At 51.2% G+C, this 16,768-nt stretch overlaps 2 protein-coding genes across 2 annotated transcripts; both read left to right on the plus strand.

The window, feature by feature from the left end:
• The first annotated feature begins 941 nt into the window (after positions 1 to 941).
• Rpt1 (26S proteasome regulatory subunit Rpt1) lies at positions 942 to 3,462 on the plus strand. The gene is made up of 8 exons (XM_003744812.2): positions 942 to 1,150; positions 1,515 to 1,726; positions 1,845 to 2,072; positions 2,160 to 2,325; positions 2,429 to 2,657; positions 2,771 to 2,900; positions 3,024 to 3,160; positions 3,250 to 3,462. Exons 1-8 carry the CDS (start codon positions 1,078 to 1,080, stop codon positions 3,392 to 3,394), a joined length of 1,320 nt encoding a protein of 439 aa, XP_003744860.1. The 5' UTR covers positions 942 to 1,077; the 3' UTR covers positions 3,395 to 3,462.
• Positions 3,463 to 9,124: 5,662 nt separating this feature from the next.
• Upf1 (Upf1 RNA helicase) lies at positions 9,125 to 14,433 on the plus strand. The gene is made up of 9 exons (XM_029111880.1): positions 9,125 to 9,407; positions 10,316 to 10,524; positions 10,637 to 10,835; positions 10,998 to 11,210; positions 11,361 to 11,589; positions 11,678 to 12,014; positions 12,140 to 13,583; positions 13,692 to 13,937; positions 14,035 to 14,433. Exons 1-9 carry the CDS (start codon positions 9,255 to 9,257, stop codon positions 14,431 to 14,433), a joined length of 3,429 nt encoding a protein of 1,142 aa, XP_028967713.1. The 5' UTR covers positions 9,125 to 9,254.
• The last annotated feature ends 2,335 nt before the right edge of the window (positions 14,434 to 16,768 follow it).

Below are 16,768 nucleotides of genomic sequence, written 5' to 3' on the forward strand. Positions count from 1 at the left end.
GACGTATCGACTTGCGAACTCAACCCAGTGAAGATATTTCCTGTCTACATCATTTCTGTCCACAACGACATTCGGGGAACCACCGATTGGACCGATATCTGATGACGGTAGATTCCACCTCAGATTTTGTCTCCAAGCTTTGTAAAAACCGTACACTTCCACGAGTACCCTCCAGAATAAAATGAGCGATAATGTACGAAATTTCTCGTGATTGCATCGAGTCTGATGAGGGAATCCCATCCGAGCCTCACGAGCCTCGAAATTGGACGAGCTACACCCATACTTCTTCCGCAACCACAAGTCAATAGGCACGAGGTAGAACCACGCTCTGACGATCATGAGGAAGGGATCCGAGTCCCGCACAGTCTCGTAAGCTTCAGCTTGTCCAGGTGATCGCAATATAGTCTTCATAGGATGCCATGGGCTGCCAGTATGATTGAAGGTCGTTCACGACCCGGGGATTATTAATTCCGGGATATAGAAGGCTTCGCAAGGAGAGCGATTTCTCCACCGAGCTCACTCGTTATCCTGCAGAGATCACCATCGAAGGCATCTCACACCTTCCGACCCCGTTCATACAGGGAGAATGTACCTATATCGAATCTTTGAGCTCGAGCGTGGGAGCAGAGCGGGCAATAGAACCGCCCGATGCTGCCCCAGAACTAAGCAAGCATCATCAGCATCATTTCCCCTCCTGCATGTGTGTGCGGAGTGCGGACGAGTTTCAACATTTCTGTAACAGGGCGTCCAGGCTCCAGCTGACTGGGCATTGGTTCTGTATTCTATCACGAGCGGACATGAATGGGCCACAGCACTTGATATACCCTCTAACGTGGCGCGAACTGCTTCCGATTGGGAAACACGGAGAGGGAAACGCATACGGGGATACGCGAGCCGCCAGCGTTCGTGTCTGGGTTTCCACGGGTTCATAACATCGAAACACACCGAGTCGTAAATATGAGTGAGTTGCGCTTTTGAAGGAGTGTGGACAAGACGCTCATTTTCGCAAGAAAAAAGTTGACATAGCCCCTGCTGTATTCCTAGCCTCCGTTTTCGAGTGACTTCGCAACTCCCAAGATGCCAGACTATCTCAGCGAAGACATGAGGAAGGAGAAGCCGCAGGGGGAAGATAAAGAAGAGGAAATCCGAGGTTAGTATACGGATCGGGCGACATCACCATCCATGAACGTGATCGCTTCGGAAAGATGTACGGGAGCTATCGAGAGGATTCTTAGATTCTTGGTTGGGGTCGGAACGTTCGGAAGTCGGAGGACTGCGGCGAACGTTCGCAGAAGAGTACTTGATTCTGATCGGCTCTGCTGGTATCCCGATTCGAGGGAACAGTCAGTGTTGCGTGATCGATGAAACAATGAGCTTCAACATTTGTGGAATATTACATGGACAATCGCGGCCGAGAATCGTTTAGGGATCCCAGCTCATCATTTTCATTGTCTCGTCGAATTTTCTGTCTGTCAGGAGCGAGGGGTCTCTCTAACAGTCAGCTGTCATTCCAGTCTTGGACGAGGGCGACATCGCTCTCTTGAAGTCCTACGGAGCCGGGCAGTACACAAAGTCAATAAAACAGGCCGAGGACGACATACAGACGATTCTCAAGAAAGTCAACGAGCTGACCGGAATCAAAGAATCGGACACTGGCCTCGCTCCTCCGGCCCTATGGGATCTAGCAGCAGACAAACAGACGCTGCAAAGCGAGCAGCCTCTCCAGGTAAAATCGAAGCGCGTGAGCTGTACCTTTCCTCTCATACCGGTGATAGCCTTGCCAGCTTTTGATGGATATACTCCCCCAGAGGAAGAAATTTCTCATTCCTGAACAATCTCTGCAGGTCGCCCGTTGTACAAAAATTATCAAGACTCCTTCGGCCACCGGCGGTGAAGGTGACGCTAAGTACATGATCAACGTCAAGCAGTTTGCCAAGTTTGTTGTTGATCTGGCTGAATCGGTGGCGCCCACGGACATTGAAGAGGGTATGCGAGTTGGCGTAGATCGCAATAAGTACCAAATCCATATTCCTCTTCCGCCCAAAATTGACCCAACAGTCACAATGATGCAGGTTGGTAGTCTGTGATCGACATGTTTTCTCATTACTTGAACGCTCGTTCCCCGGCATTCGCAACTTGACTTGAATCTCTACGTGCAGGTCGAGGAGAAGCCCGATGTCACCTATACCGATGTTGGTGGCTGCAAAGAGCAAATAGAAAAACTACGAGAGGTCGTTGAAACACCTCTCTTGCACCCCGAAAGATTCGTCAATCTCGGCATTGAACCGCCCAAAGGCGTTCTACTGTTTGGACCACCTGGTACTGGTAAGTATCTGCGACGTGTGCTTAGCCGGTTGCGGGTCGGATGATTGAGCGCCGTACTCGGCAATGTTTTCAAGTGCAAATAGCTAATGTTTTCGCGCTCCAGGCAAAACCCTGTGTGCCCGAGCTGTCGCTAATCGCACCGATGCGTGCTTCATCCGAGTCATTGGTTCAGAGCTGGTCCAAAAGTACGTCGGAGAAGGCGCTCGTATGGTGCGTGAACTCTTTGAAATGGCCCGTACCAAGAAAGCCTGTCTGATATTCTTCGATGAAATCGATGCAATCGGAGGGGCCCGATTCGACGACGGAGCCGGTGGAGACAATGAGGTGCAAAGGTGGGTCATAACTCATAACCTCTCGGTTCAGCCGATGAGTCTTCGGTCAGCATCGAAAATTCGGTGTCGAGAGGACTCTTTCTATTCATACTCGTTTTTCTCCTATTTCGCAGAACTATGCTGGAGCTAATCAACCAGCTGGACGGATTCGACCCTCGAGGTAATATCAAGGTGTTGATGGCTACTAATAGACCTGACACTCTTGATCCGGCATTGATGAGGCCCGGTCGTCTCGACAGAAAGGTAAGGGGTCATTCCCGAGATATTCAGAGGAGGAATCTCCGCCGATCGTCTGGACGTGGGGGCTATACCTCATCAATATTAGGGATACGATATCGAAAACTTGATGGTTTCTCCGTCATCCAGGTCGAGTTCGGTCTCCCGGACCTGGAGGGTCGGGCTCACATTTTCAAGATCCATGCGCGTTCCATGAGTGTTGAGAGAGACATTCGATTCGAACTGCTAGCGAGATTGTGCCCGAACAGCACTGGTGCCGAGATCCGGTTAGTTTATGCTGAAGATACTACTTACTCATTTCATTTCTGCTCGTATACCAAGGAGCAAAACCAGGATAACTCTCATTCGATTTCAGATCGGTTTGTACGGAAGCCGGTATGTTCGCGATTCGAGCCAGGAGAAAAGTTGCGACAGAGAAAGATTTCCTCGAAGCCATCAACAAGGTGATAAAGTCTTACGCGAAGTTCTCCGCTACGCCGAGGTACATGACCTACAATTAGAAGCATGGATCGTGTAGGGAGAGCTCAACCGGAATAATTCTTAATAAAGATGAAGGTGTCTCGTTCGTCACTCAGCGTCTAAATCGATACCATTGATGTCCATGTCGCGGAAATATCCGGATAATCGGCTCCGTGATCTTCGGTGGAATGCGAACCCTGCGTTCGGATATCTGCCCGGCATTTTCCTCTCTAAACACGCTCCAACCCTCTTCTCTCACTGGGATACGATATGTATTCGCTACTCGGCTCATACCCTTCCATTTCTCACAAGCGGAATCATCCTTTCCGGCTGAGAAGTATGTGTGTAGGCTACCTCGGTGTCGGAGGACCCGAAACACCCCATTTCTGAGCCTTCTTCTGGTCGAACCCATCTTCGATCTTTCAAATACTCGGGATAGGTGCCAGACTTTGAGAATATCCCATTCCCAACCACCGCGAAGCTGACGATCGGATCTCGATCGAGCAGCTCGTACGACAACGATCCCCAGATCGACTCAAGGACCCGCACCGACCCCGAGGGATCAATCACTTGATCGTATAATGATTGAGCGGGGAGATGATCAAGCCCATATGTTTTATTGCTCAATGCTCATTACATCCCCCGACTCTAGACAATCCGTGTAGAGCCTGTTCGGTGTCCATAGATGATTTGGTGAACATCAGTTTATGCCCCACACCATCATATGTACCAAACGACTTGACTCGTGCGTAACGTCTCTATATCACAGAACTTGGTAGGATTCTTGACCTTCCCGAACTATCTCTGGGACTCTACGACGAGAAGTCATGATAAATCTCAGGTACGACTCGAATCGCAGTCTAGTATCTTATCAAGATCAGTACGCGCTATATGAGCGTCGAGGTTTACTGTAGGTGCGCAGCATCAATGAGAAGGCGCTCGAAGTCACGCCCCCGTTGTCTGATTTTCGTATCTTAACCCGATTCGATCCGGAGTAGTCTCACGATTCCTCTAATGCCTGCCGATCTTCTCGGACTGAACTATTTCTGATTCCCCGGACGATGCTAAGACAGTGCGCACAAAGTGTAGTTTCCTCGAAGCTATTCATGAGGCCGTGAATTCTCTCGTCGAATTTCGGTGTGGGAGAGCATCGGCGGCGAACCAGAGCATGATTGGGCTAGGCAAAATGATCCCCACGCAGCAATGATGCGCTCGCCGAGTAGAGGCAGATCATCAGGAGGGATGAGGAACCGAATTTCAAAGATTCATGATCACCTTGTTATCACAGGGGCTGCAACGGATGGGAACCTTCACATGAATCGCAGCGCCACGCTGTAAGGCGTCGGCGGACTAGATGTGGGACATCATGTGATTGTGTAGCTCAACTGCGTCTGAGAATTCAAAAGTACAGTAGTCGCAGGACAGGGGAATGACATCGGGCTTCGGGCGAGGGTTGTTGGGGGTGAATGACGAGCCGGCGCCGTCCTGCCGATGTATCCTCGCAATGTGGCGCTTGAGATTGTCTGAGCGGTTCGTGGAATAGCTGCATTGATGACACGAGTGAAGTACATCGCGACGACGCCCGGATGAGGGTCGTTCGTCGGCGTCGTCGTCCGTCTTCGGGGGCTCTGAAGAAACGAACAACTCAGAAAAAGGCCAAAACTCGACAGAGTTCGACGAGACATCAGAGCTTTCTTCATCCCCTGCCTCCACGAGATCGGGAGATTCATCATCCTCACACGATAAGCGCCCGAGTTCAAAACAGTCTTTATTCGAATGGGAATCGATTCGGACAGGACACCGATGGTGCATACATATGTATGTCAAGGATGGTCCTCGGAGCGCTCTTGTTAGGTTGTGACCGTAGATCTCCTCCGACCTATCAGGAGCGGCTTCTGAAAAGATAAGAATGCTTACTGACGGTACAAATTAAGCAACAATTGGGAATGGTGGATTCTTCCGCGGCTTTCGCATCCCGAAGCTTCCTCTCACGAACGAAGGATTGCCCTCCAAGGCGGAGCCATGAGCTTGCCGTCTTTCCCATCGCAAGAGGTATCGACAGCTTTCATTCTGCTGTTCCAAGAACAGCTAGAGAACGACGACAGGTACTGCTTTCAAACTCTAGTAAAAACAAATCCTCCCGCTAGAGCTGTTCGCGAGCTCCAGCAATATCTCATTCGCCACGATGATCGTCTTTCCGTGAGAGAGGAAGTGGTGTTCCCGCATAATGGTCTGTTTTCGAACATTCAAGTCGAGGTTGTATGGCGACCGAGACCCTCTGTTCCTCCGGGAGAGGCTTGAAGTCTATCGTGGATTTTTGTGCAACATTCAAGATGACGTGGCGCAGGCCTGAACACAATCCAGGGGAGGGTTCCTGCCTTAGGTCTCCTCTGAACCCGGGGGACCGCATTCGGTCTCCTTAGTGAGGGAATGCTCCCTTCCTCCTCGGCTGGATTACCGAGGCTGAAATCCCGAATGCATTCTACAGCCTCGAAAGCGGATCGAAATATTCCGAGTACATGATGTACGGCAGGGGGAGCGGCTTCGAGCAAACCAGGGTGTCGGCAACGCAAGGCGTTCCTTTCGTGTTCTCGCTCTCAGAGGCTCCGCGATAACTCTATCCATTATTCGCCAGAGCGATTTTGTCGGGCTCCGTCGGGTGGACTCTGGTCCCTATCGACCTCTCCATGTAAGACTTGACGAGAGACTCCCTACCGATGAGAGTATGTTGGCACCGACCAATCTCGTCCGCTGGCAGGTATATCCGGCCTCCAACCAGAGACATTCCCTAACGCTCTTGTCAAGCAGGTCTCTTTCGAATCTCCCTCACTTCTAGAATAAGGATGGGTTCACTTCACGACGCTTTCGGGAGGGGTTCGAATTTTTTATTTCTGAAACTCGCCGTCGGTCTGAATATAACCGATTACCGATAACACAGAGTATTTTTTCCCCCTCCCACACGCAGACGATATCCTTAGAGGCATCCTCATGAAGCGCTTGCGGGCGCTCTGTGACAAGCCCAACGCCTGTCTTTTCCCTGCGTACCCTCTCGGCGGTAGCTGGGGACATTCACGAGTACCTGGAGGGAAGAACCGTGGGCGGCTGATGACTCATCATCATCAGACTCGTGGAAATGAATACCCATACGCATCTCGGAGAATTCTTCTGACTGAGAATGGTTCGAAGGGTGTCGGGATCCTTTGCTGCTGAAGCACGTATTCGAAGCACGTTTTCGATGACAGTGATTTGTGCGGAAGAATTGTGACAGATCCGATCCATGGGGCGCCTCATAGGGCTTCTTACTCGGTAGCGACCCTGCTTGCGTCTCGATGGAGTTTCATTCTGGTGCGCGAAGGAAAACTTGCATCTCGAGCCCGCGTTCAAGATTGGCCCAAAACACGATGCGTTCATGGGAGCTGTTTTCCCCATGGAATCCTCCCATCGAACGGAATCGTTCCCCGGACCGTTCTCTCTCCCTGACAGGGAAGTTGAAGAGTATCTCACAAGTTCAAATAGTAAGCATGAGCTTCAGAGTCGCGAGCAAGAAGTCTGTTCACGGAGCTGGCTTAGCCTGGCGAAACACTCGTCGTTCTGAGCCTCCATCCTTCGCAAGAGTCCTGTCATTCGGATCTGGCGTCTTCCTCGATGATTTGTCATTTATCAGGTTGTCTTCCGCGTATGAATCGAGGCCATCTAGAGTGGAATACGTTGGATTTGTCGAGTGAAGATTTCAGTACGCGTAAGATAAAGTATTCATTCCATAACTTTTTGTGAAATGGAAGGAGTATTCTTCGGGGCATCTCCATTCTACAGATAGAGACAGATAACCGAGGACCTGACTTCTCAGCTAGAACCACTACTGGCGCTTCCTTGAAGAGCAGTAGACCGACGTGCGGCACAAAGGAAAACCTCGAAATCCTCATCCCGCGCTGGAGTCGTTGGCTGGGGACAACCGGCCCGGGAGACAACAAGAAGTCCCCTCTCTCTGCAGGCACGCCACGGTATTAGCGGAGTAATTCGTCGCGAATAGAGGGAAAGCGAAGGGTAGCTCAGGTAGGGAAAGTCTAGGAACTACGACGAAGTCTCGTCTCTCATATGACACGCTCTGGTCCAATTCAACTTCCGGGATAATTAGATTCTATCTCTGTAGAGCTAGAGATCAAGCTTGAGTCTCGGGAGAGTTTCGGGACGCGATCACTTGCTGAAAGACGCGTATTGATGAAATGAATCATACATGAGTCCAAATCCCTTTGGTGACGGTTTTCGTGAACATGTGTTTCCTCGAGCTCATGAAAATGGTGAATTGATTCCCAGTGCCCTTGCTGCGTATTCGGGAGCCGCTTCAGTCGGAGCTCCTGGTTTTCTTGCTCTGCCCATGATTCATGACCCGCCCTCGGAAGGAATCGAAAGATACTGCAGGGATGGGTCGAGGTCAATTTTCCGAGACCTCGTCTGACAGGTTTCCCTAAATCAGATCATCGAAGCCAGCAACCAAGCTCCTGCTATCCGAATCACAGACCCAGCTCCGATCGACTTTCTGAGAGCCAAGAAAGGGGTGGACAAAAGTACTCGTCAAAAAGCAATCGACAAGCTATGTTTCAGTGATAAGTGATTACTGATAACAATAATTGAATGAATAGATGCTCGGACTCGAAGAGTCGGCCTCTCATTCGATCAAAACCTCGCTGGACGGAAGGACCTCCATCCTTTGACTTCCGATCGAGAAAGACCCTGACGTGGGAATCCCTCTCGTTCTCCTAAAAGATTTTATTGAAGTCGGCTGGAATTTTTCGAGCTCGAGTGCACTCCCCATGTCACGAAATCACTTTTTCTCCCAGATTGTCCCATTGTCCTCCACGGTAGCCTTCTGCAATCTTATTCATGAGGCTGCCGATACTCTATACGATTCTGTCTCTCCGGGGTGGACACTACGCCCCAGAGGAGTCACAGCTGCTTCGGGGTGCGCTGTAGGAACGCCAAATAGCTCCGTGAGGAGATATGATCCCTGTTAGAAGCTTTCGCACAAGTTTATGCGTTTTCGTCACAAATGATGTAGGGACATATGTATATTTGGAGTAGAACGAGAGGTTCAAATGCGGAACTTGATAGCGAGGTCGAATAAAGCCTATACAGCATTCAAGCAAAAACTATTAATATAGAGCTAATAACGTTGCGTTACCCCCTGAGGAACAGGTGACCGTGATTTCCCTGTCTCTCCCGCGAGCGTCGAACACTATCTTTCTCAATTCTGTCCCTTCTAGTTGGGACTACACTGCGGGTCGATGCTCTTCCCGAATAATGTCGCCAGGTGATTTGGGATACCCTCCACCCTTGAAAACGTCGAGCCCAAATCTATTCCGTCGCGGGCTGGGGCCGATGGATTCCAGCGGAGCGACTGATCGATGCTGAGGGACTCGTGATAGCGTTCGATGTCTCTGATAGTCACTCAGTAGTCATGAATTGGCCTCAATGTTGGCGCTGGACGAATAGGCAACGGCGCCCGACTTCGCTACAACGTCTAGGGAAGATCATTCAAATCATCGCCTCCACTCTCTTAGTCAACAAGTTCAATTTTCGCAGAGTTGTATCCCGTATATGATCTGTTGTACTTTTCCCGCTGACTTGACAAGTTCCAAATTCAGGGCTCCCCTGTCGTACGCGAGTTTGGACAAGAAACGCCGTGAACATTTGAGCGAACGTTCAAGCCGAATTTCAGGTCTGCAGACGACGATCGCCATTGGCGATCACGGAGGAGTGCTGCTGCTGATGTTGTCGTCGGGAGAGCCGAGAAAGTTACGACTGTTCCACTCCTCGCTAAGCTGAAGTGAGGCGAGCCGATTAGGTTGGATTCTCCGCAAGTGAACATTTTGCTGACGTTGTGAGCGGCTATCGAGCACAGTCATGGATAACTTCGGGCCATCGAGCCAAACGCTGACTTTCTTCGACGATGTCGCCGGAGAAATCGCGGCCGATACACAAGGCTCGCAGTTTGATTTCACAGATTTCACCGTGCCAAGTCAGAGTCAGCAATCTCAGCTGGACTCGAAATCACAGGTGAGCTTGACACTGAGCGCCGCCTGAGCTATTTCGTTGAACGCTCCCACAATGCCTTCGATTCCGCCTCGGACGAGAGCGAATCGGTTTCGCTTATATGTGCGAAGGCAGTCGACAGAGATATGACGTTCTTTAGAGGAAGTTCCTTGGCTCTCAAAACAATACGTTCGCTGTTGTTCTGTCGAGCGACCGCAGAGAATCCGCTCAGACATGCTCGCTTGACGCGCTACAGGCGACTCGAGCCGCCAGTCTCACCGAATGATTTGAGTCCCAGGACAATCTTTGACGCCAGAACATCGGGTGCTGATTCCCTTAAACATCACGAAGGGTCGCTCCATCTCATGTTTTCCGACCTGCATCGACTGTTGGCTGTCATCTTGATTGCTATCGAGACGGCTCTCGAAGACAGGGACTCTGGACGGAGCCGCGAGCTTCCACCAATTCGAACCAGAGTGAAACGAGGATACCGTCTAGGTTCTCGATTTCTCGTCGAATCCTCATCTGATCGGAGCAGATAACGACGTGAAGAGCATCGGGAGCCAGAAATGGAGGGGGAGAAGAAAGTTCCTTGTCTATGACTATTATGTCGGGGGTACAGAATCGAAAAAAAAGCAGCGCGGCATACAGGAGATCGGGAGCGATGAGAATCGCGAATTTCCCGGGGACTATCCTCAACTCTCCTAGATTATGGCTCATACATTGAATCCCGCGAGGGAGGAGATTCGTCTCCGTTCTTTCATCATGCGAACGCCCCTCGAATTCGGAACTTCGAACGAAATAACACAATCCTACGGTTGGAGCGCTGAAATTTCGCTGTTCGGGAGCTCCTGAACTTTGACTCATATTACACCGCGGTCTCACTTTACAATTTACATGATGATCGTGATCAAGATGATTATTCTTTGCAGCTACTCGATATCCAGGAGGAAGATTTGGTGAGAACCTGTGGAGCTTTGGCTGAGCTGAACTTCGAAGACGAACAAGAGGATGCAGTCGAGCCTCGAGAATTACCCCAACACGCCTGCAAGTACTGCGGTATCCACGACCCTGGCTGTGTCATGCAGTGCAACATATGCAAGAAGTGGTTCTGCAATGGAAGAGGGAGCACTTCCGGAAGGTGATTGGCATAGATTTACGAGGGAGAGTCTCGTATATTGTATCCGTAAACTTCATCAACATCCACCCGAGGCTGATTTACGAAGGTCTGCATTGCTTCATCTCTTCCACAGTCATATGGTCAACCATTTGGTGAGAGCGAAGCATCGCGAAGTTACGCTCCACCGAGACGGGCCGCTCGGCGAAACAGTGCTCGAATGTTACACGTGTGGATGTCGGAATGTGTTTGTTTTAGGTTTCATTCCAGCCAAAGCGGATTCTGTGGTTGTGCTTCTATGTCGACACCCTTGCGGGACTCAGGGTACCCTGAAGGTTCGTGATCAAAAAATTTCCTCTGTCTCGCTGACGCGCACTGGTCGTTCGGACTTCGGACGGCTCGGAAGTCGAAGAAATTGGGATAAGCACTCGAATCAGTCCTCCCGATGATGACAACGCCGACCGTCATCACTGAAATCTCCCGTTGATTCATTCCAGGACATGAATTGGGATCCAGAACAGTGGAAACCTCTCATTCATGATCGTAGTTTCCTCACATGGCTGGTGAAAGCGCCGTCGGACGATGAACAGCGAAGAGCTCGACAGATAACTGCTCAGCAAATGGGCAAGTTAGAGGAACTCTGGAAAGAGAACGTCGACGCGACCTTCCAGGACCTTGAGAGACCCGGTGTCGATGAGGAGCCTCAACAGGTGAGCGATGATGCTGAAGACTCGGAGTCCAGCGGACTCGACGTCCTTCTGGCCACTGAGAGCTCCTCCCACGAGTTGCCCTCGGCGCCTCTCCGCGCAGTATCGGTCGGGGATGTGGGAAATGGTCTACGATAAGGTTGTTCCCATCAGGTCCTACTCCGGTACGAAGACGGCTACCAGTATCAAAACATCTTCGGACCCCTGGTGAAGATGGAAGCAGATTACGACAAGAAGCTGAAAGAGAGCCAAACTCAGGAAGACATAAGTGTTCGGTGGGACATGGGTCTGAACAAGAAAGCAATCGCGTACTTTGCCATCGCGCGCAGCGATACCGACATGCGTCTGATGCATGGCGACGAGCTCCGACTCCGATATTTGGGTGAGCTGCAATCAGTGAAACTCAGATTCTTGGTCCGAACGAAAGTGCTCTCCCTGAGGAAGCGACTCCGAACTGTCGTACGAATAAGGAGATTTGTTTCTCCCCACAGGCGAATTGCACAAGCCATGGACGGGGGTAGGGCACGTCATCAAGATCCCGGACAATTACTCCGAGGAAGTTGGTATCGAAATGAAAACCAACGCCGGAATACCCTCCGAATGCACCCATAATTTCGTTGTGGACTTCGTGTGGAAATCGACGTCCTTCGATAGAATGCAGGCCGCCCTCCGCAAATTTGCTGTCGACGAGGCATCTGTGTCCGCCTACATCTACCACAGACTCCTCGGTCACGATGTGGAGGACATCGTCCTCCGCTGTCAGTTGCCCAAGCAGTTTTCTGCCCCGAACCTACCTGAGCTCAACAGGTAATCACGAGACTTTTCAATCTATTACCCTAATCGCTGACAGACAGAGACTTCCCCGATACGATCTCGTCATTCCGGGTCGGACACGCTCCGAGCGGTCGATATATCCATTTTCTTCATTGCAGATCGCAAGTTTACGCTGTTCGACACGCGCTCCAGCGGCCCTTGTCCTTGATCCAAGGTCCTCCTGGAACGGGAAAAACTGTGACCTCGGCCACAATCGTCTATCAATTAGCTAAACAGGGTCACGGTCCGGTTCTGGTTTGCGCTCCGTCGAACATCGCTGTCGATCAGCTAACGGAGAAAATTCATCGCACAAGACTCAAAGTAGTCAGACTCTGTGCAAAGAGCAGAGAAGCCATCAACTCCCCCGTCAGCTTCCTGGCACTCCACAACCAGGTCCGCAACATGGAAGTCAACGCCAGCCAGCACATATCGGAGTTGAAAAAGCTACAACAGCTCAAGGACGAAACCGGAGAGCTTTCGTCGGCTGACGAGAAGAGATACCGCATTTTGAAACGCTTGTGTGAACGCGAGCTCCTCGAAGCGGCTGATGTGATATGCTGCACATGTGTGGGAGCCGGGGACCCCCGGATTCTTCGTTTCAAGTTCCACTCGATATTGATCGACGAGTGCATGCAAGCCACCGAGCCCGAGTGCATGGTTCCGGTGGTCCTCGGAGCGAAACAGCTGATTTTAGTGGGCGACCATTGCCAACTCGGTCCAGTGGTGATGTGTAAAGGCGCCGCGCGAGCCGGCCTCTCTCAATCATTGTTCGAACGACTCGTGGTGTTGGGAATCAGACCGCTCCGGCTAGAAGTGCAGTACCGAATGCATCCCTCGCTTTCGGAATTTCCATCTAACTTCTTCTACGAGGGCTCGCTACAGAATGGAGTCTACGCCGAGGAACGTCGGCTCAAAGGCGTCGATTTCCCATTCCCTCAGCCGGATAAGCCAATGTTTTTCTACTGTTGCAACGGGCAAGAGGAAATAGCTGCCAGTGGAACTTCGTATCTGAACCGCACAGAAGCCGCACTAGTAGAGAAAATTGTCACTCGTTTCCTGAAGAGCTCCGTCAAACCCGAGCAGATCGGAGTCATCACACCCTATGAAGGACAGAGGGCCTTCCTTGTACAGTACATGCAATATAGTGGTTCGTTGCACTCGAAGCTCTACCAGGACATCGAGGTAGCGTCCGTGGACGCCTTCCAAGGTCGAGAGAAAGACCTGATCATCATGTCGTGTGTGCGATCCAATGAGCACCAGGGCATAGGTTTCCTGAACGATCCGCGGCGTCTCAATGTCGCTCTCACCCGAGCTCGATACGGCATTATCATTGTGGGCAACCCAAAAGTCCTGTCGAAACAGCCATTGTGGAACCATTTACTCGCGTTCTACAAAAACAACAGCGTCGTTGTCGAGGGTCCTTTGACCAATCTCAGAGAAACGATGTTGCACATAACGCGGCCGAAGAAAATGATGAATTCAGCGAATCCGGGATGTCATTTCATGAACACCGCCATGTTCACCCGAGATTCTTCGCAATCGGGCTCCAATTCGCTCGGTGGGGTGAGTTTCTCCGCTCATTCCGCTGCTTTGTCTCTCTCTCGATCGACGGAACTCTATCGATCACGGATCGCTCTACATCCGACCCAAGTTTGTTTCTTCGATTTTCAGCTCTTGGACCGTACTGGACCGGGGTCCCATTACTCCGCACAACAGGCGCAGTGGAGGGCCGAAAATGTTCTACCCTACGGGAGGGATCCCATGAGTTTCATTTCATCGGAACGCACGGCACCCTCAGCGTTCAACATGTCGACCACGCTGCCCATGTCGATGTTCATGACTCATCTGGGCCAACACGGTCCGGGTCTGCCTCACGGGCCTGCAAGATACTTTTCGATGCCGTCGATGCAGCAGACGGTAAGTGAGACTAAGGGCTACCGGGTCGAGAGGATCGTAGGTTTTCTTCTCCTCTCTTATCGACGGGGATCCGCTGATCGAGATGATTTTCTTCCAGGCCGCGCAGTCTAGAATGAAATCCACTAAAGGCGCTCGGGTCGCGACGAAGAAACCCGTCCGTGTCAATTCGACTCCGAACTCGAACCATATGATGTCCCAGCACGATCAGCTGACGCAGAACTTCGGCCAAGACGCTAGTCTCTTCTCCCAGAACCCACTGACTCAGGGAGGCGACGGCAGCGTTCTCACCCAACCCCAGAACGATGCGTCTCAGATCGGCGATACAGGACGAAGCCAATTCTCGGTCGGCGACAACCTCATGCTTTCACAGGATCCTTACGGCACGAGCGGACTCGACTTCAAGTCCCAAGCGGACTGCGGGCTCCTCTCGCAAGACGGGTGGCCATGCTCGTCGAACGACACGGCCACGCAGTCGCAGTTCTCCCAGCCGTACTGATAGTCGAGGATATCGGCGCCACGGATGCCATCGAGCGACGACTTCGACTGAGAGCTTATTACACTTCAACAACTCCCCCAGCAACGGATCCTGACTGATACCAAGTGGAACGGGGCCGTCGTTCGGCTTCATCCGAAGCTGGTCGAAACGACAGCTCAGAGGCGAAATTTCAAAAACGAAGATGAACTTGGCCAAGCAACAAGTACTTCTACTGGCAGATTTGACGATGTGGAATGGACAGATGAGAATTTACGGGAACGCGAACTCGGATGCCGCCGCTGTCGCGACACACCGCGGCTGCATGTCGGTAGCGCTACCAACTGACGCTAGCCGACGCGACACCGACGAACTGGCGTTTGTTACAACCAGAAGCTCCGCCGTTCAAGATGCGGGAACGAAGTGTTGACAACTCGGCATGCATCGTCTGGGATTCTGAAGATGCGGAACAACGGAGTCGGAAAGAACGAGGATGGGGGGAAGGAGATGGAGCGCTGGAAAAAAACACAAGAGAAAAATTCTGAACTTGGTCAGCCACAGGAGCTGAGGGAGCAAGAGCGAGATGGAATATATATGATTAAGTGAGAAAGATGATCTTAAGTTCGATGGGGCTCAACAACGATCGGAATCAAGTTGCCCAGACATGTTGAGCTTGAGATCGTTCGCTCCGGAGCTCCGATTGGTTATCGGACTCGTCAACGAGAGATTCGTGACGATGTCCGTCGGTCACCAACCAATCCAAACTTGTTTGAATTAGTCCTGCGTTGTCAGTGACGAGCGATCGCCGACATGAGCGAATCCGTGAAATTGTCGGGTGACGGAATTATCGCCTCGAGGCGATCCGCGTCAACGACGACGGGAGCTACCATGAGAAGCTCCTGCAGGGCCTCTCTTGCACTGGTATGCCATGCGGAATATCTGATGGCGACCCATTGTAGCTTATCCTCTCTCTTTCCTTATCAGTCTCATTATCCGGGATTTTCACTGTTTGCAATGTTTAGCTATCTCGACGAACGGAGCTAGGTGTACATAGACGAGAATCGACGCGGAATGTTACCAGATCCCTTCCGATCAGTTTCGGATCAGTTGCATGGATGTAGTGGAGAGACAGGCCCTCAAGGCTCAGCACACGAAGTTACCAAACCGGTTCAATATTTTCGAGAACGGAAGTTGCACAAAAGCGCACGCCACCTGAAAGGCTGAGCTCAAATCCCTTGTCGGCAACAGCGTATCGAGGGCATGGATTCTCTTAGAGATTTGTTTGAGAGTGAGATGGACAGGAAACAAGTGTGTCCTGTGACCACGGAGAACGACTCGGCCCCTGGTCGCTCGTTCCGTCGAGGGATTGTAGATTTTTGTAGTGAATATACCAAGTATAACACGTTGCTATATAAAGCGTTTCATTTCTACTGGAGAAAGCCAGCTGGGGGTAGAACTTCCGCTAGATCCCGACCGTGTTTGTTGGACTCAAGTATAAGGCCGGAGGAATGAGCCCATGTACTTTTGTTTAATTCCGTTGATTGACCACGTGATGATTAGGGGTAATGAGTGCCCGCACGGATCTGTGACGGAGATTCCATACGTGGTGGCCAATCATGAGACTAGCGGGATTGGGAGTCGCAGGCGCGACAAGTGCGAGCTGCTGCGCGGCGCAGTAGGTCCGAGCATGTTTCGCGTCGCGTCCAAGACATGCATCGCAGAAATGAAAGATTCGCCAATCCCAAACTGAGATCCCGGCTTGAACGGTCGTCCAGGCCAAGCGACACCGAAGCTGTATTGTTAAAACTTGGAAGGGAACAAAAACACACATTTTAAAACTCAGGTAGCAAAACCGAAATCATGAGGAAGAGGCTCCAGGGAATTCACTGTAGAAGTTTCGACCTCTTCGCCGAAGCTCCGATCCGCTAGCCATCGATTCACTATCCATTTTCATCATCGTTGAACAGACAAAAATGATCATCAATCGTAATAAATTGAAATAAATGTGAGACAATTGGCTCATCGGAGTTTTCAATGCTTCCGCTCTGCTCTTCCTTCAGATCATCTGTTGCGGGTCCGAAAGACGCGGGGGAAGTCCTGAACGTAGTAAGGCTCCGGGAGTTGAGGGCGCAATGATATAAGGAGAATGCTTCGAAGAGATTTTCCGAATCCTACTCCGAGCTCTCAGCTTCCTTAGCGGTATTCCGTGTACTCAGTCAGAGCCAAAACCAAAAGTTCAAGTCCGAAGCAGATCCTCCCGAAAAATCCGATGGATTCAAATCGGAGAAAATCGCAGAGGTGGCCTCTTGTTCAGCGCTCTTCCCTCGATATCGATCCTCGCACTCTCGAAGAGCATGGG

Source organism: Galendromus occidentalis, unplaced genomic scaffold, assembly GCF_000255335.2.
Source record: "Galendromus occidentalis unplaced genomic scaffold, Mocc_1.1 scf7180000077475, whole genome shotgun sequence".
NCBI lineage: Eukaryota > Metazoa > Arthropoda > Arachnida > Mesostigmata > Phytoseiidae > Galendromus > Galendromus occidentalis.

Bases quoted from the DNA above. Each gene is read 5' to 3' on its own strand.
- Rpt1 (XM_003744812.2), top strand. From the start codon at position 1,078: ATGCCAGACTATCTCAGCGAAGACATGAGGAAGGAGAAGCCGCAGGGG. The intron at 2,073-2,159 runs GTTGGTAGTCTG...CTCTACGTGCAG, and splicing joins CAACAGTCACAATGATGCAG to GTCGAGGAGAAGCCCGATGT. The intron at 3,161-3,249 runs GTTAGTTTATGC...ATTCGATTTCAG, and splicing joins AGCACTGGTGCCGAGATCCG to ATCGGTTTGTACGGAAGCCG.
- Upf1 (XM_029111880.1), top strand. From the start codon at position 9,255: ATGGATAACTTCGGGCCATCGAGCCAAACGCTGACTTTCTTCGACGAT. The intron at 9,408-10,315 runs GTGAGCTTGACA...TATTCTTTGCAG, and splicing joins AGCTGGACTCGAAATCACAG to CTACTCGATATCCAGGAGGA. The intron at 10,836-10,997 runs GTTCGTGATCAA...GATTCATTCCAG, and splicing joins GGACTCAGGGTACCCTGAAG to GACATGAATTGGGATCCAGA.